General features: G+C 37.4%; 1 protein-coding gene across 1 annotated transcript in view; it reads left to right on the top strand.

The window, feature by feature from the left end:
* Positions 1 to 22,247, top strand: part of SHPRH (SNF2 histone linker PHD RING helicase) — a 101,186-nt gene that overhangs the window by 31,667 nt on the left and 47,272 nt on the right. Inside the window, exons 11-16 of the mRNA XM_049789312.1 lie at positions 4,051 to 4,129; positions 5,238 to 5,401; positions 5,515 to 5,771; positions 7,501 to 7,622; positions 15,252 to 15,340; positions 21,207 to 21,299. Of these exons, the coding sequence (XP_049645269.1) occupies positions 4,051 to 4,129; positions 5,238 to 5,401; positions 5,515 to 5,771; positions 7,501 to 7,622; positions 15,252 to 15,340; positions 21,207 to 21,299 (804 nt within the window). The remainder of the gene's footprint in view (positions 1 to 4,050; positions 4,130 to 5,237; positions 5,402 to 5,514; positions 5,772 to 7,500; positions 7,623 to 15,251; positions 15,341 to 21,206; positions 21,300 to 22,247) is intronic.

The following is a 22,247-nucleotide window of genomic DNA, read 5'->3' as shown; positions in this document are numbered from 1 at the left end:
CTCTTACCCTCCTTGTTAAGTTCTGCCAGTACCTTAGATATTAACTCATTAACAGATGAGTATATAGTGAATAGTTTCGGCCATTCTGTGGTTGCTTTTGTATCTTAGTTGCTTTTTCCTTTGAAGTACAGAAGCTTCTCAGTTTATTATCTACATTTGTTTATCTTTCTTCCACTTGCTTGAAAAATAGTGTTTGATCTTTGAAGATGCCCTTAGTCACAATGTCATGGAGTGTTTTGCCTATGTTTTTTTCTATGTACCTCATGGTTTCAGATCTAATACCAAGGTCATATTCATTTTGACTTGACCTTTGTGTGTGGTATTAAAGAGAGGTCTGTGTTCAATTTTTTTCCATGTAGTTGACCAATTTTCCAAATACCACTTATTGTAGAGACTTTCCTTACTCCACTTATTATTTCTTGCCCCTTTATCAAAGATTAATTGGTTGTACACCTGTGGGTCAGTCTCAGAATACTCAAGTCTGTTCTGATTTTGTAAGAATTTGTATTTGTCTTTGTTTTCTATCATTATTTGTACAAGAAGGCCATGTATTTTTGCATGTTAATTTTGTAGACCACCACTTTGATTTCTCTTATTTATAGAAGCCTTTATCTGATAGTCTTTAGGATTTTTTAAATATAGTATCATGTCATTTACAGATAGTGCTTGACTTCTTCCTTTCCTATCTGAATATCTGATATCTTTTTCTTGCCTGATTGTTAATGCCAGAACTTCAGTACTATGTTTAAGTGGTGTGAAGGGGCAGCTTTGTCTTGTGCCACACTTTAGAGGAAAGGCTTATATATTTCCCCCATTGAGTATAATATTTGGCATGGACTTGTGGTAAATGGCCATGACTTTATTGAGAAAAGTTGCTTCCATTCCCATCTTGTTGAGAATTTCTATCATGAATGGATGTTAGACTTTGTCAAATCTTATCTCTCCATTGACTGATATCTTACTATTTTTATTTTTTATTTTGGTAATATATTGTGTTATGTTGATTGACTTGCATATGTTAAACTGTCCTTGCATTCCTGGAGTGAAACCTACTTGGTTATGGTGTATGCCCTTCTTGCAGAGCCATTGGATGCTATTTGCTAGAATTTTGTTGAGGATCTTTGCATCTGTTCTTTAAGAATATTGGCCTGTAGTTAGTTCTCTTTTTTGTGACGACTTTATCTGATTTTGGCATCAGGGTGATATTAGCTTCATAGAAACTATTTGGTGGTGTGTCTGTTTATATAATTTCCTGGAAGAGCCTAAAAAGGCTAGGCAGTAGGTCCTCTTTAAAGGTTTGAAAGAATTCACCAGTGAATCCTTCTTGGCCTGGGTTCTTTGGGGGTGAGGGGAATGATACTTTTGAGTATCCATTTCTTCCAGGTTCTCTTGTTTTGTGGCATAGTTTCTCAGAGTAAATTCTGATTACCCTCTGAATTTCTGTAGTGTCTGTTGTAATCTTTTCATTTATAATTTGGTTTATTAAGTTTCTCTGTCTTTGTGAGTCTTGTTGATGGTTTACCGATGTTGTTTACTTGTTCCAGAAACCAGCTCTTTCTTTGATTTTTGAATTCTTATTTTAGGTTTCTAATTCATAGTTTCTTTTCTTTTCTTTTTTTTTTTTTTTTTTGGTTTTTGGTTTTTGGTCTCTTCCTTTTCTTCCTTCAGAGCTAATATATCCTTGTTCAGTTTTATTTATTTTTTGTTTTGTTTTGAGGCCATACCCATTGACTTTTAGGGGTTACTCCTGGCTGTGCACTCAGAAATCATTCCTGGTTTAGGGGACCATATGGGATGCTGGGGGGTCGAACCGCTGTCTGTCCTAGCTAGCTAGCACTTGCAAGGCTATTGTAAGGATGCAATGCCTTACAGCTTGCGCCACCGCTCCCGCCCCCTTGTTCAGTTTTAGTCTGGTTGACCTATCAATGGGTGACATGGAAATGTCAAAGTTTCCACTATTATTGTGTTATTGTTGATGTCTTCAAGTCTATTAGCAAAGGTTTTGAAATATTTTGCTGGCCCCTCATTGGGTACAGATATGTTTAGGAGTGTGATTTCTTTCTGTTGTACATATCCCTTGATTATTAAGTAATATCCAGGGGCCAGAGCTATAGCATACTGAAGTATGTTTGCCTTGCACAATACTGACCCATGTTTGATAACAACCATTCCATATGGTCCCCTGTGCATGCCAGGGGTGATTTCTGAGCACAGAGTTATCAGGAGTTCTGCTGGTTATGACCAAAAGTAAGAAAAAACAATAAAATGTCCATTTTTATCTCTTACAACCTTTTTAAGCCTAAAGTATGTGTTGTCTAATATTAGAATGACCACCCCAGCCTTTTTAAGGGAGTTGTTTGCTTGATAGATTGTCCTCCAGCCTTTGACTCTTTGAGTCTATGTTGCTCTGACTGTTCAGATGTGTTTCTTGTAGACAGCAAAATGTTGGATTCAACATTTTGATCCATTTTGCTATTCTGTGTCTCTTAACTGGTGCATTTTACCCATTGGCATTGACAGATGATTGTCATGGGATTAATTGTCATCTTTTTTGTAGAAGTTTGGTGTGTTTATGGACCTTGTTTAAACCTTGCCTTAAAGTAGACTCCTTCATTTCTTTAAAAAAGTGGTTGGTTTTAAACTTGGAGGGATATACAAACCTGTCTTGGTAAACTTATCTTTGGTGAAGTTTTTATTTCATTGAGTTTTGTCACTATTTCCCATCATTGCCTTTGGGCCTTGAGTTGCTTGTGATAAATCTGTTGTAAATGTTAAAGGATGCTTCTTGTATGTTATTTCCCTTTTTGATTTTTCTGCCTTCCATATTCTATCTATGGTTTTCATTATTATGACTTGTATTGTGTTTTGGGGTACTTTTCTTTGGAATTCCTTTAGCTGGTACTCTTTGGGCATCCAGTTTGCATGCACTCTTCAGTTCTGGTAATTTTTCAGCAATGTTGTCCTTGATTGTTGATGGGGCTTTCTTCCTAGGTGTCTGGGACCCCAATGACTCCTTTGTTGTTTCTGTTGGTTTATGGCAGAGTTCTTTTGTTGTTTAAGTGTTTGCTTTGTTTGAGGGTTTTTTTTTCTCCCAGTCTCTTACGTTGTATGGAGATGTTATGCAGCTCATTTTCTATATCACTGATTCTGACCTCAGCAGCTCTTACTCTGCTGGTGAAAGCTAGCTTTCCAGTAATGTTTTCATATCACTTACCAAATTTTTTAGCTCTAATATTTGTTTCAGGTTTTCTCATTTCTACTCAATATCTTCTTGAGTTTTATGGGATATCTGTTCTATGCTTTCTTTAAGTTCTTTGAGCATCCTTAACATTTCCTCTCTAAAGTCCTGATCAGAGAGATTATGTAGGTGGTTAGTGTTAGTTGTGTCTCCAGAATTAGCATCTTCAGTTACAAGTTCGGTGGTGGTCTGTGTATCTGTAGTTTTCCCATTGTGACCTTTGTTCTGTGGTATTGTTTTATGTGTTCTATAGCTTCTTTACTAGAAGAAATGTATAGTCACAGAGTGACGTGGAACGGCTGTACTATTGCTGGTCTCACACACCTCAGCTTGATTCAAACTAGGGCTTTTTTCCCCCAAGCTTCACCCACAACTGACAGGCATCTGTGGTTAGGTTCATGTACCTAAACAGGTTCAGTTTGATTCAGACTGGCGCTTTTTAAGTCCAAACTCTGGCCACCTCAGCTTGCATCAAACTGGGGCTAACCACCACCACCACCACCCCCGTAATAGAATTTTGTTTAGCTTGTATGTACCCAAAGCATAGGGTAGAATTTTTTTTTTAAATACTTACCCTTCTACACCTGCTTGAACATTTCTACTTCAGAAATATGCAGGGCAACTTTCTGCTAATGAGAACCTTGTTTTAAACGATGGCCTATTGAGTGCAGTAATTGTTAAGCTTATATGTTAAAACAGGTGGCATATGGTTTTTTGAAATATGTTTTCTTGCACAAATATATTCCTACCTAATTAGTTTTTCTTGTCTTTTTTTCTTCTTCTCATTTTTATTCATGTTTTTCTTTCATTAGGCTGCAGAAATGGCTCAACGCTTGAGTGGGATAAATCGCTGGTGTATTAGTGGCACTCCAGTGCAGAGAGGACTGGAGGGTAATGTATGGTTTTAAAAGCTTAATTTTTTAATAGGGCCCATCCACACCAGCCAATTCTTTCTTTTTCTTCTTTTTTTTCTGATGGTACTGGAATTATGAAACTAGGATCTCATAAAGGCAAGTGCTTTACTATTGGGTTATATACCCAGCCCTGAACCATGTTTTTTTTTTCTTAAATGACTCAGGATTATTTGCACCCATGTGAATATGCTAAATGCAGATAGGTATAAAGAACGAGTCTTAGTAATACTTTTATTTTAAAATTATTCATAGATATATGGCTAACTCCTTAGAGTACTATTGCTAAGTGGGCCAGAAAGCAACTGAAGGACTTGAAAATAGTGTCAGGTTTAGGGCACATGCCTGACCCAATTACCTAGTATCACGTGACCTCCCAAGCATTTTAGCATATAGATCTAGATACCTTTGATGCTACGGTGGTGGCACTGGCGGTTCCCAGAACGCAAGGACGAGGAGCACTGCATCCCTGGTGGTTTCTATCACTGAACCGTGGCCCACTTGGAGATTAGACTGGTATCAGCTCACTTGAACACTTGGGATGCCCCCCCCAAAAAAGAGAAAAGATACAAAGTTCAGTGTACTGAGAAAGAACACATAAGAATTATAATACTCTACATTTCACTGGGGCTACTGAGTCATGAAACCTGAAGGACGATAACATTTTATTGTTTCTGTAAGCATCACTGAGAGTAATATTGTTTTTCACTATAGTACTTTATTGTCTAACATTTGTATTCTAGAATAATAATTACAATAAAGGTGAGAAATATTAGGTCATTGATTTCCTGCATGTCGCCTATATGATTAAAACTTTTTCACCCCAACCTAGCATGTCTGGCATTCTTTGTTTTCATTGCATCATATCTAATACATACCTTGATAAAGCAGAATTACAGTTTTTATTAATTTCTAATGGAAGTTTCAGATTTTTAATTAGAAGCTTTGTGATAGATTCATTAACTTCTAGCACAAAAACTAGTACAAAGTAAATACTAAAAAATAACATCTGTGAAAGAGTTATTCAGAGTAATAATTTAAAATCTGTGAGTTATTCTCACTAGCTTTCTTTTCTTCTATCATTTCAGATCTCTTTGGCTTAGTGGTCTTTCTTGGTATTGAACCTTACTGTGTCAGACACTGGTGGGTTCGACTTCTCTATCGCCCTTACTGCAAGAAGAAACCTCAATACCTATACAGCTTTATAGCCAAGATACTTTGGAGGTCTGCAAAAAAGGATGTGATTGACCAGGTCAGTATAAGTTTTATTCTTTTTAATGAAAGATAAAGTGAAAAAAGAAAAAGCAGTATGGGAGTGAAAATTTCCATTTCCAGGTAAAATCCTTTTTCCCCTTCATTCTCCAGATTCAGATCCCCCCTCAGACAGAAGAAATCCACTGGCTCCACTTTTCTCCCGTGGAAAGACATTTCTATCACCGTCAGCACGAGGTGTGCTGCCAGGATGCAGTAGTAAAGCTCAGAAAGATTTCTGACTGGGCCCTGAAGCTCAGCAGCCTGGACAGAAGAACTGTTACCTCCATCTTATACCCACTGTTGCGACTCAGGCAGGCTTGTTGTCATCCACAGGCTGTTCGTGGGGAGTTCTTGCCACTACAAAAAAGGTTTATTTCCTAATTTTTTATAGTGCACTTTTTACTTTTTATTTTAGTTATGGACAGTACTTGAGTGATATGTTTTTTAGCCCACAGTGTACTCAGGGTCTTGTTAACTACAGCAGTGCAGTATTTCTTTTTTAGTATAGCATCATATTTATTAAAGTCAGTTAAAATTCTTTTTAAACAGAAGACAGTTAGTTATAAGGTGCTGTGAGCCAAATTTTGTTTGCAGTCTTCAGCACCTGCAAACAAGTCCTTCGTGGAGTTCGGGAAAAATTCCACGGGGAAAAGGTGGGCACGCGGAATGGCGAATGACGGAAATATATTGTAAAAATGAATGAAACCACACAGATTGCATGGGGACTCGCATTTTCAAGGAACGAAACGGAGACGAATTTATTTTTTGAGCTGGCTGACTTTTAAAGGTTAGAGGCTTGGAAGGCAGATGCAAATTCTAGGCATCAAAGAGACTGGGGAAAGAAAGAAGGACTTTGGCTTAAATTAGCATTTAAAAGAGCTGATACTGAAGGTGAAAAGGCAGCTTGTTTTTGGGTTCACTTTGTTTTGGGTAAAACAGAAGGAAAAGATAATTATCAGGGGAAGTTGGAATGTGAGGAATGTTTCAGAGTTTGGGGGGGGGACTGAAAATTACTTTGTTTTGAGCTAAGTAATATGGAAACCCTGAACTTGGCGCCAAGGTAGCAAAAATTACAGGGAGCAGTTAAGTGGGAGACTTTTGGCTGGATTGATTGCTGTCCTTTGTTGTAGGAAGAAATTACTAAGGCCTGATTTCTAATATTGGTTAAAAATAAAGAGAGAGATAGTTACAGCCACATATTAGAATTATTGCCAAACCATCCACGCAAAGGGTCAAGTGATTTTGACTGCTCTAAGCGGGCCTTTTTGGTAAATAATTCCTTTTCAGGAGAACACTACACTTATTGGTGTGTGTCCTTCCTGAGTGAGATGTGGCAATAAGGGCTTCGATTTGTGTGTGTTGGTTATTCTCCAGATGTGAAAAGTTTTTATTTTTCAGACAGCAGGATATTAGATTCATTAGAAGCTTTTTGTTTGTTTTTGTTGTTTTTGTTTTTGGGGGTGCCACATTTGATGGCACTTTGGTATTACAACTGGCTCTGTGCTCATAAATCGCTCGTGGCAGGCTCGGGGACTATATGGGATGCTGGATATTGAACTCAGGTCAGCCATGCACAATGTAAATGACCTACCTGTTGTGCTGTCACTCCAGCCCTATTGTGTTTTTTTGTTTTTGTTTTTCATAATTCTGCTAAGTGTATCTGTGTTATTCTTTTCTAAGCACTACAGTATATTCACAATACTACCCTATCCTACATAGGCTTTTGATGAAAGTAGCATTTGCTTTCATCCTGGATGAATTCTTTTTTTTTTTTTTATTAAGTTATAATGCTGGGATTTAGACCATTTTATATATTCTAACACCCAAATGTTTTAATTTTATCATGTTAACAGTTTGTACTTGAATTCATTCTCCATTTACTAAAATGAAAGACATTAATGAATGGGGAGATGAAATAAAACTATTTTCTAGAATACTAAATTAAATTGTTTAAATGATAATGGTAAAAATGGAGGTGAAGAGAAAGGTTCTAAAGATTATAGATTAACAATATTGATACTATTGAGCATATAAAATTATAAAATTACATCTAGTATTTTTTTCTCTGTTTCAAACTATCTGCTTTTTGTTCATTAGCACCATGACAATGGAAGAGTTGTTGATATCTCTGCAGAAGAAATGTAGAACTGAATGTGAAGAAGCACATCGGCAACTAGTTTGTGCTCTCAATGGCTTAGCAGGCATCCACATAATTAAAGGTAGAAGGTGATTGCTTCATTAACTCTGGTTCTGTTCAATACTTCATCTTATTTATAATAGGAATCAAGACATTTCCTAAGAAACAATATTCTCATATCTGAGAATAGGCTCAACCTAAGACCATTTGTGGAATACTCCTAAACATTCAGAGTTTATGTGTTGGAGCAATAAGACAGAAGGCAGGACTGTATGCAGTTGACTCAGGTTCAGTCCCCAACACTTCATATGGTCCCCTGAGTCAGCCAGAAGTGAGTCCTGAGCGCCACTGGGTGCGACCAATAAATACATACATAAATAAAGCACAGTTTACATTTGCTTTTATCAAACTTCTGCTTTTATTAGTTTCTTAAGAAGAAATGATTGTGTGAGAAAAAATTTATGTTTTCAGCCACTATGGAATTAAATTTATTACCAAACAAGATAATTATCCTCTTTAAGGATTGATTCCCTGTATATTTGGAAATTAACAGTTCCAAATAATCTTAGGATAGGGTGTTTGCCTTGCATTTTGCCAGTTCAGGTTTGATCCCAGCAAAGCAGTAAGTACAAAGTAGATAAGCACCACATATAAAGTGTGACCCAAAAACGTCTAAGAGGAAACTTGATAATATTTTGAAGTAAATTAAAATTATATTACAGTATATCCAATTTTTGGAATTAGGAATTAAAGGGAGAATTTTAAGACTATAAATACCCTAGATTAGAAAACTAAAAGAACCTGTAACTAGCTTATATAAGAAAATAAAAGCACCTTAAAAAAATAAAGCAATAGATAGCAAATTAAGATCAATTCATTAGTCTGTTGAAAGGAAAACAATGAATTGGGGAAAGCTATAGTAAAGTCTAAAGCTTGTTCTTTGGACTGATAATAAAATCTATAAAATTAAATGTCTAGTCTAAAAATCTAGTGAAAGATATTACAAACTAAAGAGTACAAGGGGTGCTGGAGCAATAGCACAGCAGTAAGTCATTTGCCTTGCACGTGGCCAACGGCAGGACACCCTGGTTCGAATCCCGGCATCCCATGAGCCTGCCAGGAGCCATCTCTGAGTGCCAAGCCAGGAGTAACTGAGCACAGCCGGGTATGACCCAAGAAATAAAAATAAAGACTACAAGGCACAGATACAGTTACAAGGATATTCATGATTGCATTTCAGTCATACAGTGCATACAACCAGTGCACGTTTCCCACCACTGGTGTCTCCAGTTTTCCTCCAGCCCCCCCCCCCCCCCCCGCGCCTCTGACATTTTTCTTGTACCTCTCTCCCTTGAGTTTCTACATATGAAAATCTATTACACAGTAAGATAACTGAATGTGCAGTTATTGATTAGGGCAGGAAAGACAAATGTGCTGGGGACAAATTGTTATGGATGCTGTCGTTAACCATAAGACATGGTGCACACAGTATTATCTGCGGTCCGCAAATTCACGTTCTTTTGGCTGTCTCTCTACACAAGACCTAGACAGGAAGTTTGCCCAGAGACCACCAGATTCCCAGATGAGAAAGAAAAATAGCAGGGTGCACTATTACGGCCACAGAAAATAAACTTATTTTCACTAGAACTTCTGGCACTAATTTAGGCGATTATGGGGCCAAGTCAAATAATAGTGCCCTTTCTTTCCCCCATCCCTTGAAGCCCCATCTCATCTACTTATAGACTTGAGTTGAATTGGAGGAGAGAAGACTGAGAATTACTGGAGGACTGGCAACCCAAACTCCAGAACTGAAGCATTAGGTTCAGGATGAGACCGTGGGAACTTTATATACAAGGAACCAGTAGAGATTCACGCTGCAAAAAAGACACCTCAGCTGGGCACAACAAAAACAACAATAAGTTCTTGGTGGAGTTGGTAAAATCATACTTTAGATTGCTATCCATAAAATGAAGACATGTAGGAGCCCACCAAAATTAATGAAGATAATAGTCTAGGATCTCTCCTCTCAGATGATTTCTTCAGAGCAGCTTAGATAAGGCCGTTTAATAACCTGAAAAAATTATAGCTGGAACAATAGTAGAGAAGGAGGGCTGGAGATATATCACAGCAGGTAGAAAGCTTGCCTTGCATGCAGTCATACGCAGATTTGATCCCCAGCATCCTATGTCCCCCACAGTGCCAGGAGTACTTTCTGAGCACAGAGCCACAAGTAACCTAGTGCTCGTCAGTGTGGCCCAAACCCACTGCCCCCCCCCCAAAAAAAAAAACAGTATAGAGGGTAGAGTATTTGCTGTCATGTGGCCAACCCCAGCAACACTATTTACAGATGATGATGTATTATACTTAGAAAATCTGGGCCGGAGCAATAGCTCAGCGGTAGGGTGTTTGCCTTGCACATAGCTGACACAGGCCAGACCCAGATTTCATCCCTGGAATTCCATATGGTCCCCTGAGCCTGCCAGGAGCTGCCCTGAGCATCCTCAGCACCACTGGATATAGCTCAAAAAACGAACAAGTAAGTAAAAAAAAAAAAAAAAAAAAAAAAAAGCAAAACCTTAAAATTGCTTATCAAGAAAAAAAATAAACCTCGACATCAAATAAACTACAGAATTGGTATAGAGACTTAGAAAATTTAGACTTCAATCTCAGTGGGTCCGCTGAGTGGCATCGATTCCCCCCAACTGTATTTATTAAAAATAGCTGCATTCCTATGTTCATTGCCATGCTATTTAGCCAAGATTTGAAAACCACTGTGTGCCCAAGGGAAAAAATACGTGGATGAGAGATAAAAATAAAAATTTTAAATTAAAATTCCACAATGGAGTACTGTGCTGTAAGAAAAGAGTAAATTATGCAATTCTCTATTATGCTGATGGAGCTGGCAAGTAGGAGGATGGGTGAGGGAATAAGAGGACTTGAAACATTTGTGTTGGATCATTGATGCCTGAAACTTAGAATCATAGTGTCTGAATAACAGTTGGAGAAAATATAAAAAGTTAAATCAGCAATATATAAAAGGAGTAACATTGACTAACTGTAGTTGGAAAACAAGAAAACAAGATTATAAAGGTAGGAGAATTTGAAATCAGCTTTCTGTATCAAAGTCAAATTGTGAAATCATATCATGATTCTCAAAGTAGTGTAGTAACTGATTAAAATCTCTATAGACTACTTGACTTTCAGATTTAAAAAAGTGTTTGACACCATTTAGTTTGTTAGCATGATATCTTTTGTATTAGGCATAACATTCATATGTTTTAATCTTTTAATTGTGTAGTTATTGAAGAATTAGCATTTCCGTTTATTTTAAGAAAATTAGCATTCAGAAAACTTGCCCTTTTTCAGTATTTAATTATTAAGTGACAGAATTTGCCTTAGGTGTTTATTTCAAATTGGATATATATATATATATATATATATATATATATATATATATATTGGTTTTTCGAGCTACACCTGTTTGATGCTCAGGGTACTCCTGGCTAAGCTCTCAGAAATTGCCCCTGGCTTGGGGGATCATATGGGACGCCAGGGGATCAAACTGTGGTCCTTCCTTGGCTAGCGCTTGCAAGGCAGACACCTTACCTCTAGTGCCACCTTGTCGGCTCCTCAAATTGGATATTTTTATTTTGTACTACATCTCTTCATCAAATAGCTAGTTGGGGGCTTTTTTGTGTTGTTTTTTTTTTTGTTTGTTTTGTTTTGGTTTGGTTTGGTTTTTGGGTCACACCTGGCAGTGCTCAGGGCTTACTCTTGGCTCAGAAATAGCTCCTAACAGGCTCGGGGGACTATATGGGATGCCTGTATTGGAACCACCACCCTGCATGCAAGGCAGACACCCTACCTGTACCATACTATCTCTCCAGCCCTCAAATAGATAGTTTTAACTATTTTTGTATTGTCTGTTGTAGGATGAGACTTAATCATTGGAATTTCTAAAATGAAATAAATTATAGATTTCCACAATAATAAAAATGAATTTTAGATTTCAAAACTGCATTCATCTTTCTCTGCTTGTCATGATTCAGAAGCTTTAACTGTGCATGAATTTCCTCACTTGATTTTTTTCTTTGTAATCTTTTTATCCATGTAAATAGTTACTCAGAGATGGGAAGGAAGGAGAGGTTATTGATTAGATCACTTTCAGTCTTGTTAGTGAATCACATTAGTGAAGGAGTTGGCTCCTTCACTAAAAAATGTCAGGTGATTTTTACTAAATATCCTTCATAGTTTTTTGAGAATAAAAATGACTGACTTTAATTACATACATAAATATATAATTTAAACGATCAAAAATGAGTGATAATCTGACTTCTAAAAGAGAAGTAAAATAAATTTCAAAACAAGAACTGCTTCGTTATATGTACTTATGATGTATGTTGCTTATGCTAAGGTTTTTTGATTATGATATTTAAGATACATTATTTCAATTTGAACATTGTCTTTTCTCATATTTTTAGAATTTAGCTTGGCAATATCAAATCCAATGCTTTTTATTTACTTTTTAGTGCCATCAAGTGGCAAAGAAAGGGTATTTCTAAATCTAATTTAGATTTTAAAACTTGTTAAATATGTGTATTTCGTATCTTCAATAGAAGTAGTGTTCATACCCTAAAAATAGGTATTGTGAATAAACTCAACTACTTGTGTTACTTTTTGTTTTTATTTTTTGGTGATTGTGTTCAAGGGTTATTCCTGGCTGTACCCTCAGGAATCACTCTTAGCATATACAGGGAATCTTTTTTTTTTTTTTGGTTTTTTGGGCCACACCTATGTGATGCTCAGGGGTTACTCCTGGCTAAGCGCTCAGAAATTGCCCCTGGCTTGGGGGGACCGCGGTTCTTCCTTGGATAGCGCTTGCAAGGAAGACACCTTACCTGTAGTGCCACCTCGCTAGCCCCATGTTCAGGGAATCTTATGAGATGCCAGGGATTGAGCCTGGGTCAGCAACATGCAAGGCAAGTGCCATACCTACTATTCTATCTCTGGTCCCTGTATTACATTTTAATCATTGTACTTCCTTTAAAAATTAGTATAGTTATGAAATGAGAATTATTAATAAATCAGTTATCATCTGGTATAAATAATAATTTGTGTCTTTTAAAAACTTTTAATAATCTCTATCCTAGGGGCCAGGGAGATAGTATGGAGGTAAGGCGTTTAACTTTCATGCAGAAGGTCGGTGGTTCGAATCCCAGCATCCTATATGGTCCCCTGAGCCTACCAGGAGCGATTTCTGAACATAGAGCCAGGAGTAACCCCTGAGCATCACCAGGTGTGATCCCCCCCAAAAAAAGTCTCTACCCTAAAAACACTTAGTTCATTGTGATGACTTTATTATGAAAATATTCTCCATTATAAAAATGAATAAAATGACTAGAATGTAAAGTACTCATAAAAGTTTAGTTTTTGAGATCCAGAGAGAATTGGTAAGGCTCTTGCCTTGCATGCGGCCAATCTGGGTTCAGTCCAGCATCGCATATTGTCCTCCCAAGAACCACAGGAGTGATTCCTACATGCAGAGCCAGATGAATAACCCCTGAGCACTGCTGGGTGTTCCTTCCCCCAGAAATGGATAGATGGTGGATGTAAGTGTAAACATACTTAATGCTGCTGAATTTAAAGATAGTTGAATAGCAGATTTTATTATACACATTTTAACACATGGATGTAATGTCAGTTCTAAAGCCAGAGATAGATACAGGGGTTAGGACACTGGCTTTCCATTTAGCCAGAACCTGCTTGAACAGTCCCCTCAAGCACTGCCGAGAGTGGTCCCTGAGTAGAGCTAGTAATAAACTCTGACTCTCTTTTGCCCCCCAAAATAGTGCTGACAAATTGCCCTACTGAACAAAAAAATTTGCAAAGTTAAAAAGGAAAATTCAGGGACCAGAGAGATAGCACAGTGGTAGGGCATTTGCCTTGCAAGCAGCCAACTCAAGACCAATGGTGTTTTGAATCCGGGCATCTTATATATGCCTGCCAGGAGTGATTTCTGAGCGTAGAGCCAGGAGTAACCCCTGAGCACCGCTGGGTGTGACTCAAAAACCTAAAATAAGCTATGAATAAAGCCCAAAATGTAGTATAACGACTAATTAGAAGCTTTAAAATGCAAATATAGATAATAAAATTAGTTGTCTGAAACGCAAAAAAATTTGGCAAGTGGGAAGGGGAGGATAGCACAGTTAGGGCCTCACTCTGCCATGTTCAAAAATTATTCCTCGCTCTTTGCTTAGGGTCATATGTACTGGGGATCATATGTGATGTGAGGAATTTGAACTAGGTCTTGCCAGCCAAGTGCAAGATGCTTGTTCTAGCTCTGGCTCAGACGTTTTCATATTGGTTTAGTACTTAATGATTTTCCCACCAAGCGATTTTACTTTTAATTGAATTTATAAGTTTACCTATTATAGGTATTTCTCAGGCAGCAAGTAAGTCGTCTTATTTAGACTGTAAAAAAAAAAAAATTGTTTCTCAGGCTCAGTTGATAGCTCAGTGGGCAGAGCTTTGCATTCAGGAAGCCCAGATAAAATTCCTAGCACCGGGCCAGAGAGATAGCATCCAGGACCAAAGATGGTTGGTTCGAATCCCGGTGTCCCATATGGCCCCCCCGTGCCTGCCAGGAGCTATTTCTGAGCAGACAGCCAGGAGTAACCCCTGAGCACTGCTGGGTGTGGCCCAAAAAAAAACCAAAAAAAAATTCCTAGCACCTCATGCTTCCCTGAGCACTGTTGTGTGAACATCTCTTTTCAATTAAGTCGTCATACTTTTTTCTAAGAAATCAAATCATAAATATGCTAAACTTTGTGAGCTAAAGATCTGTTATAACTGCTCAGCTCTGATTTCAATGCATAAATGAGTATAGATGAGCTCTAGTAAAGCTTTTATTTAAGATCTTGAAGTTCATTTTCACAACACAAACTATTGTCTAGAATTTTTAAAATTATTTCCAATAGTAAAACAAGTTCTTTATGTAAAAAACAGAGAATCAGATATTATCTGTAGTCATAGTTTGCCCATCTATGTCATAATTTTTATTTCTTAAATTCTTTGAGCAACTAGGATAGCATAAATCCCAGCTGGTTTATAAAATGAATCCAAAAGATTTTGAAAAGATTGTTATTACACATTTTTTGCTTAATACCAAAAACAATACCTTATAAGAAAAGTATATTTTAAGTCCACATTTTTTTTTCAGTGTAATCTTAGCTTGTTATAAATGTATTCATTGTATTCTATTTTGTGGAATTAATAAAAAGGAACACTTAGTTTTATTTTAACTGGGACTATCATTTCAAATCCAACTTCTATATAGAGTAGTTTTACTATTGGGGCCAGAGAGATAATAGAGTGGCTAGAAAGCTTGCCTTGCATTAACAAAGTCAATGTTGGGTGATATCCAGCACCACATATGGGGTCCTCAGCCCTTCAGGAAAAGATGTCTGTGTACAGAACCTATGGTAAGCTCTAAGCACAGCTAGATGTGACCCAAAAGCCAAAACAAGAAACAAAAATAGTTTCCTTGTTTTCTATTTTTGAGTAGAAATTCTTAGATTATAGATATTGATAGTTTATTGGTATCTATAGTTATAAACATAGGTTATAGATATAATATTATACATATTAGATTATAGATATAATTGTAAGATTATAGAATTGAGAATTTATTCAAATTTGTTCTAATTTTTAGATGAGTTTGTCTTGGCTGCAGAACTGTACCGAGAAGTACTGCGTTCATCTGAGGAACACAAAGAAAAACTCAAAACTGATTCACTTCAAGTAAGAACTCTAAAGAGTTTAAGTACATGTTCTGTTTGCTATTTTATTCTATCCTTCTTGGTTTTGTTGGTTGTGTGTAGGCGGTCTGGAAATGTTCAATACTTAAGTCTTGGCTCAGTGCTCACAGATTATTCCTTGTGTCCGGCAGTGTTTCTTGCCTTTTTCTGCCAGATTAGCCACTCTGTTCTCTTGGGATAAAATGGTAAATTGAGGGATTATTATTCTTGAGTCTCTTGGAGAGTGGTGTTTCCTCCTTAAAGATGCCTTTATTTTTAGTGTCATGAAGTGTTTTGCCTATGTTGGCCATGTTCAAGGTAAATGCCTTGACAGCTGTGCTCTCTTTCTCTGGCCCTGAGTAAAGTATTCTTGATGAGGCGTTCATTTCACTGAGTTTTTTCACTATATCCCACCATATTTATGTATGCAGATAGTTTCCTTTGGTGGATTTATTTTAAGTCTTTTTTTTTAATTGTTAAGTTATCTTTATTTAAACACCGTGGTTACAAATATGATTCTAGTTGTATGATTACAGTCATGTAAAGAACACCCCCCTTCAGCAATGCAAGATTCTCACCACCAATTTTCCAGATCTCCCTCCTCCCCACCCCACCCACACCTGTACTCGAGATAGGCTTTCTACTTCCCTCATTCATTCACATTGTTAATGATAGTTTTCAGTGTAGTTATTTCTCTAACTGCACTCATCACTATGGTGAGCTTCATGTCATCAGCTGCACCTACGAGCCCTCATCTCTCTTGTCTCTGAGATACTGCTAAAAATGTCTTTCATTTTTCTTAAAACCCATAGATGAGTGAAACTATTCTGTGTCTTTCTCCCTCTGACTTATTTCACTCAGCATAATAGATACCATGTACATCCATGTATAGGAAAATTTCATGACTTCATCTCTCCTGAAGGCTGCATAGTATTCCATTTTGTATATGTACCACAGTTTCTTTAGCCACTCATCTGTTGAAGGGCATCTTGGTTGTTTCCAGCGTCTGGCTAGTGTAAATAGCGCTGCAGTGAATATAGGTATGAGGAAGGGATTTTTGTATTGTATTTTTGTGTTCCTCAGGTATATTCCTGGAATGGTATAGCTGGATCGTATGGGAGCTCAATTTCCAGTTTGTGGAGAGGAATCTCCAGATCGCTTTTCATAAAGGTTGGACTAGACAGCATTCCTACCAGCAGTGAAAAAGAGTTCCTTTCTCTCCACATCCCCACCAGCACTGCTTGTTTTCCTTCTTTGTGATGTGTACTAATCTCAATGGTTTGATTTGCATCTCCCTGATGATTAGTGATGTGGAGCTTTTTTTCATGTGCCTTTTGGCCATTTGCATTTCTTCTTTTACAAAGTGTCTGTTCATTTCTTCTCCCCATTTTTTGATGAGTTTAGATGTTTTTTCTTGTATAGTTCTGTCAATACCTTGTGGTATTTTGGATATTAGTCCTTAATCTGATGGGTATTGGGTGAATAATTCCTCCCACTCAGTGGGTGGCTTTTGTATTCTGGGCACTATCTCCTTTGAGGTGCAGAAGCTTCTCAGCTTAATAAGTCTCATCTGTTTATCTCTGCTTCCACTTGTTTGGAGAGTGCTGTTTCCTCCTTAAAGATGCCTTTAGTCTTAATGTCATGGAGTGTTTTACCTACATGTTGTTTTATATACCTTATAGTTTCAGATCTGATATCAAGGTCTTTAATCCATTTGGATTTTACCTTCGTACATGGTGTTAACTGGGGGTCTGAGTTCGCTTTTTTGCAAGTGGCTAACCAGTTGTGCCGACACCACTTGTTGAAGAGGCTTTCCTTGCTCCATTTTGGATTTCTTGCTCCTTTACCAAAAACTAGGTGGTTATATGTCTTGGGAACCCTCTCTGAGTACTCAAGCCTATTCCACTGATCTGAGGGTCTGTCTTTATTCCAATACCATGCTGTTTTCATAACTATTGCTTTGTAATACAGCTTAAAATTGGGGAAAGTAATGCCTCCCATATTCTTTTTCCCAAGGAGTGCTTTAGCTATTCGAGGGTGTTTATTGTTCCAAATGAATTTTAGATGTGTTTGATCCACTTCTTTGAAGATTGGGTATCTTTAGAGGAAATGCGTTAAATCTGTACAATGCTTTTGGAAGTATTGCCATTTTTATGTTGATCCTGCCAATCCATGAGCAGGGTATGTGTTTCCATTTCCGCGTATCCTCTCTTATTTCTTGGAGCAGCAGAAGGTTGGATTCAGTTTTTTGATCTATTTCGCCACTCTGTGCCTCTTAACGTGTGCATTTAGTCCATTGACTTTGAGAGAGATAATTGTCATGGGATTTATTGCCATCTTTGTGTAGAAGTTTGGTGTGTTTGTTGGTCTGTCTTGTCTTTAAAGTAGATCTTTCAGTTTTTCTTTTTAAGGCTGGTTTTGAGTCTGAAAAGTTTTTGAGCTGTTTATCTGTGAAGCCATCTATACTTCATTCAATCCTGAAAGTGAGTTTTGCTGGTTGCAGTGTTCTAGTCGAAGCATTTATTTCATTGAGTTTTGTCATTATATCCCACCACTGCCTTTTGGCCTTGAATGTTTCTGGTGATAGGTCTGCTGTAAATCTCAAGGATGCTCCCTTGAATGTAATTTTTCTTTTTGATCTTGCTGCTTTCAGTATTCTATCTGTGAGATTCATCATTGTGACTAGGATGTGTCTTGGGGTGTTTTTCCTGGGGTCTCTTTTAGCTGGTACTCTTCGGGCATGCAGGATTTGGTCACATGTATTCTTTAGCTCTGGTAGTTTCTCTGTGATGATGTTCTTGACCATTGATTCTTCCTGGAGATTTTCTTGGGTCTCTGGGACTCCAATGTTTCTTAAGTTGTTTCTGTTGAGCTTATCAAAGACTTCTATTTTTATCTGTTCATATTCTTTGAGTATTTTTTCCATTGCCTGATCATTTGCTTTAAGGCTTCTTTCCAATCTCTTCTGCTGTATGGAGTTGTTATGCATCTCATCTTCCAGTGCACTAATTCTATCCTCAGCTGCTGTTAACCTGTGGGAAAGCTCATCCATTTTGTTCTTCAATTCGTCTACTGAGTTTTTCAGACCTGTTATTTGACCTGATATTTCAGTTTGGAATTTTCTGATTTCTATCTTCATATTCTCTTGATTCTTATTATTGTTCTGTTCTCTACTTTCTTTGAGTTCTGTTAACATCCTCTATATTTCTTCTCTAAACTCCATATCTGAAAGATATGGTGGTTGGCCATTGTTAGGTCATCAGTTGCCATCTTCATTCTCTATGCCTGATGTTAGTCTGTTTAGTTTCCCTATTGTCACACTTGTGTTGTGGGTTTTTCTATGTGTTGTGGTGGTATTCATTGGCATGGGGGAGTGCTAGGCTGCAAAGGGAAGCTGAGAGCTCTTCTGCTTTGACCCCTTAAGAGGTGGGCTTAAAGGGCCAGTAGAGTCAGCTTTATCTGCAACTCTGGCAGGAAAGACACACCTCAGCTGAGGCAAGCCTCAGGGAATTGAATGCCAGAGAAGATCAAAGTTCCCAAGTTGAAGCAAGCCAGGGAAAGCCTCAAAATGTCTGTGATGCTTAAGGGGCCCAGCAGAGTCAGCTTTATCCACAACTCCGGCCTGGAAAGACCTATTTTAAGTCTTAAGGATGCTCCTTTGTATGTCCTTTCCTTCTTACTGTATGATCTTACTGCTTTCAGTATTCGATCTTTGTGATTTTCAACATTCTGACTAGGATGTCTTAGGTTCTTGAGTACTTTTATTTGGGTCTCTTTTTTCTGCTACTCTTTGGACTCCAATATATGGGTGCATGTGCTATTCAACTCTGAGAACTGGGAAACTCAAGCCATTATATCTTTGACTGTTGCTTCTTCATAGAGGTTGTCTTCCTGGGTCTCTGAGACCCCAATGATTCTTCTGTTATTTCTCTTGAATTTGTCTCAAAGTTCTCTTGTCATCTGTTTGTTTATTTTGAGACATTTTAAAATTTACTTTTTGTTGTCAGGAGTTTACCTGCACTTCATCTTTGTGGTCACTGATTCTTTCCCCATAGCTGTTACTCTGCTGTAGTGATCTTCCAGTGAGTTTTTCATTTCACCTACTACCAATATTTTTTACTTCTGCTATTTCTGTTTTTATTGTTCTTTTTTCTCTCATATCATCTTGTATTTTATTGGCAGTCTGTTCCATTGTTTATTTGAGCTCCTTGAACAACCGAGGCATTTTCACTGAAGTTCGCTTCAGAGATCATATAGGGACTTAGTACTGATTGGCCTTCAGGTTTGTCCTTGGTGGGGGTTCTACACTGCTTTACCATGGCCCCTTTTGTAGTCTGGAGATGTGCCTTTGCTATGTCACTGACAGCATGTTCTCTAAGGAAGCTCTGTGGAGGTAGGAAAATAGTATCTTTTGATATCTGGTTGGGGAAGCCACACCCATCTCCACCCAGTTCAACATAGCACTGAACCCAAGCCCAAATACTCAACTTTCAGGCTATTTGTCACCACAAGGAGTTGTTCCCAATCCCCTTTAACATTGCGTTGGAGCTCAAAATGAAAAATTTTTGAAAATTTCTTTTGAGTCTGAGATACAGATACAGTACTTGGTTTGCATATATCTGATCTGGGTGTATTCTCCTGCACTACATATATTCCCCTGAGCACTGCCAGAAGTGATTTTTGAGCACAAAACCAGATAAATCCTAAGCATAGCATGTAGTGCTTGCTCAAAGACAAAAGAATTACTTCTAAAATATTTCTTACTATAGTTTTTAAGAGTTCCAAAGAAAGAGCCTTCCTTCTTTAGGCACATTACAGTGAGAAGTTTTTACTTTTTTTGTTTGCTGTCTTTTCCACCTCCTCCACTTTTTAGGCTTTCAGTTAAAATAAATTCAGGTTTTAGGTTTTTTTAAATGTATTTATCCTTAGGGTCTACATTGAGCAATATTCAGGGACCCAGGACTATTCCCGGTAGCTCCACCTGAGAAACAGAACTTGCCTTGCAGACACTAGGCATGCACTCTGCCACTTTATATATCTCCCAGCTTCTCATTCTTTTTCAGATCAGAATATACTTACTAGATGCATTCATATTCAGTTTCTAGGGAAAAATTTTAGTCAGCCTTTTTATTTTTCTAGATTTAATTGGCATAAAGCATTTTAGACTCCCTACATAGGAGTATTCATGTTAATGTAAAGATGTATTACAGATTATTTCAGTAGATGAAATTCTATGATATTTTAACAAACTTTATAAACTGTTCTTTATACATGCTTCATAATACTCTAGTTTTAGTTGAAGAAAATTCATAGCATTTGAGTTAAGATGTAGGAAACTAACTTTGCTTTTCTCCAGAAATTGTTGACAATCAAATTGTTATAAAGGAATATGATCTTAATGTGTTGTTAGTAGCTATAGGTTATATTAGAGGCCCACCTTTTGAGTCTTGATTAAGATAATTGTTCTTTTTTCTTTAAATTTAAACAACTTTATTACATACATGATTGTGTTTGGGTTTCAGTCATGTAAAGAACACCATCCATCACCAGTGCAACTCCCATCACCAATTTCCCAAATCTCCCTCCTCCCCACCCAACCCCCGCCTGTACTCTAGACAGGCTTTCTATTTCCCTCGTACATTCTCATTATTAGGATAGTTCAAAATGTAGTTATTTCTCTAACTAAACTCCTCCCTGTTTGTGGTAAGCTTCATGTAGTGAGCTATAACTTCCAGCTCTTTTCTCTTTTGTGTCTGAAAGTTATTATTGCAAGAATGTCTTTCATTTTTCTTAAAACACATAGATGGGTGAGACCATTCTGCATCTTTCTCTCTCTAGATAATTATTCTTAATTATTTTTTGTTTTGTAGAAACTTCACGCTACCCATAATTTGATGGAATTGTTGGCAGCCAAGCACCCAGGGATACCTCCTACATTGAGAGATAGCAAACTTGAAGAAGAGGTAATTACCTTTTTTTAATATATACTGTAAAATTTCTTTCATACTTTATGCTTCAGTGAATTGCTATTATATACTAAGGCATATAAGCTTTAAATAAATCTAACCATATTTTCCTCCCCTGTTTGACATTTTAAACTCTGCTGTAGGGATATTTGGTAGTAGAATAATGATAATACTTCACTTATCAGTCTGCTTTTCTAGTGAACTGTTTGTGTGTGCTTAATTTATTATAGACAAAGCATGTGTAAGCCAATAGCATACAGTGTAATAAACAAATTTTAAAAAAAGACCTTGATCTCATGCAGCTATGAGAAAGTTGCATTTTAATCAGTAAAGGGTATAATAAATTACTGGATTTTATGGGGCCTGAGGGAGCTCAGCCGTAGGGCATTCAACTGGAGGGTCCCAGTTTGATTCCTGGCATCCCATATTATCCCATCCCTGCCCCTGCCAGAGGCAATTTCTGAGTGCAAAGCCAGATAGGAGTAGCCCCTTTGGGCCTCAAAGTGTGGCCCCAAAATGAATCAATCAATAAAATAATAAATAAGTTTAAAAATAAATAAATAAATTACTGGATTTTAGAAGTTATTTTTTATTTCATTCTTATTGAAAGCATCTAATCTTATGGCTAAAGATTACTTCTTGTTTAAATTTGTCTTGTGACAAAGTCATCTCTGAGATACAATGGATAGTTGTAATTACCAAATAATCATATCTAAGAAATTTTAATAGAAATAATTAAGATATTGGGCCTGGAGGGATAGCACAGCGGTGCTTGCCTTGCAAGCAGCCGAATCAGGGCCTAAGGTGGTTGGTTCGAATCCCGGTGTCCCATATGGTCCCCCGTGCCTGCCAGGAGCTATTTCTTTCTTTCTTTCTTTTTTTTTTTTTTTTTGGATTTTGGGCCACACCCGGCAGTGCTCAGGGGTTATTCCTGGCTGTCTGCTC

The sequence above is a fragment of the Suncus etruscus genome, chromosome 15, assembly GCF_024139225.1.
Source record: "Suncus etruscus isolate mSunEtr1 chromosome 15, mSunEtr1.pri.cur, whole genome shotgun sequence".
In the NCBI taxonomy this organism is placed as follows: Eukaryota; Metazoa; Chordata; class Mammalia; order Eulipotyphla; family Soricidae; genus Suncus; species Suncus etruscus.
Note: the sequence above shows the minus strand (reverse complement) of the source record. Positions and strands in the feature narration are given on the sequence as shown.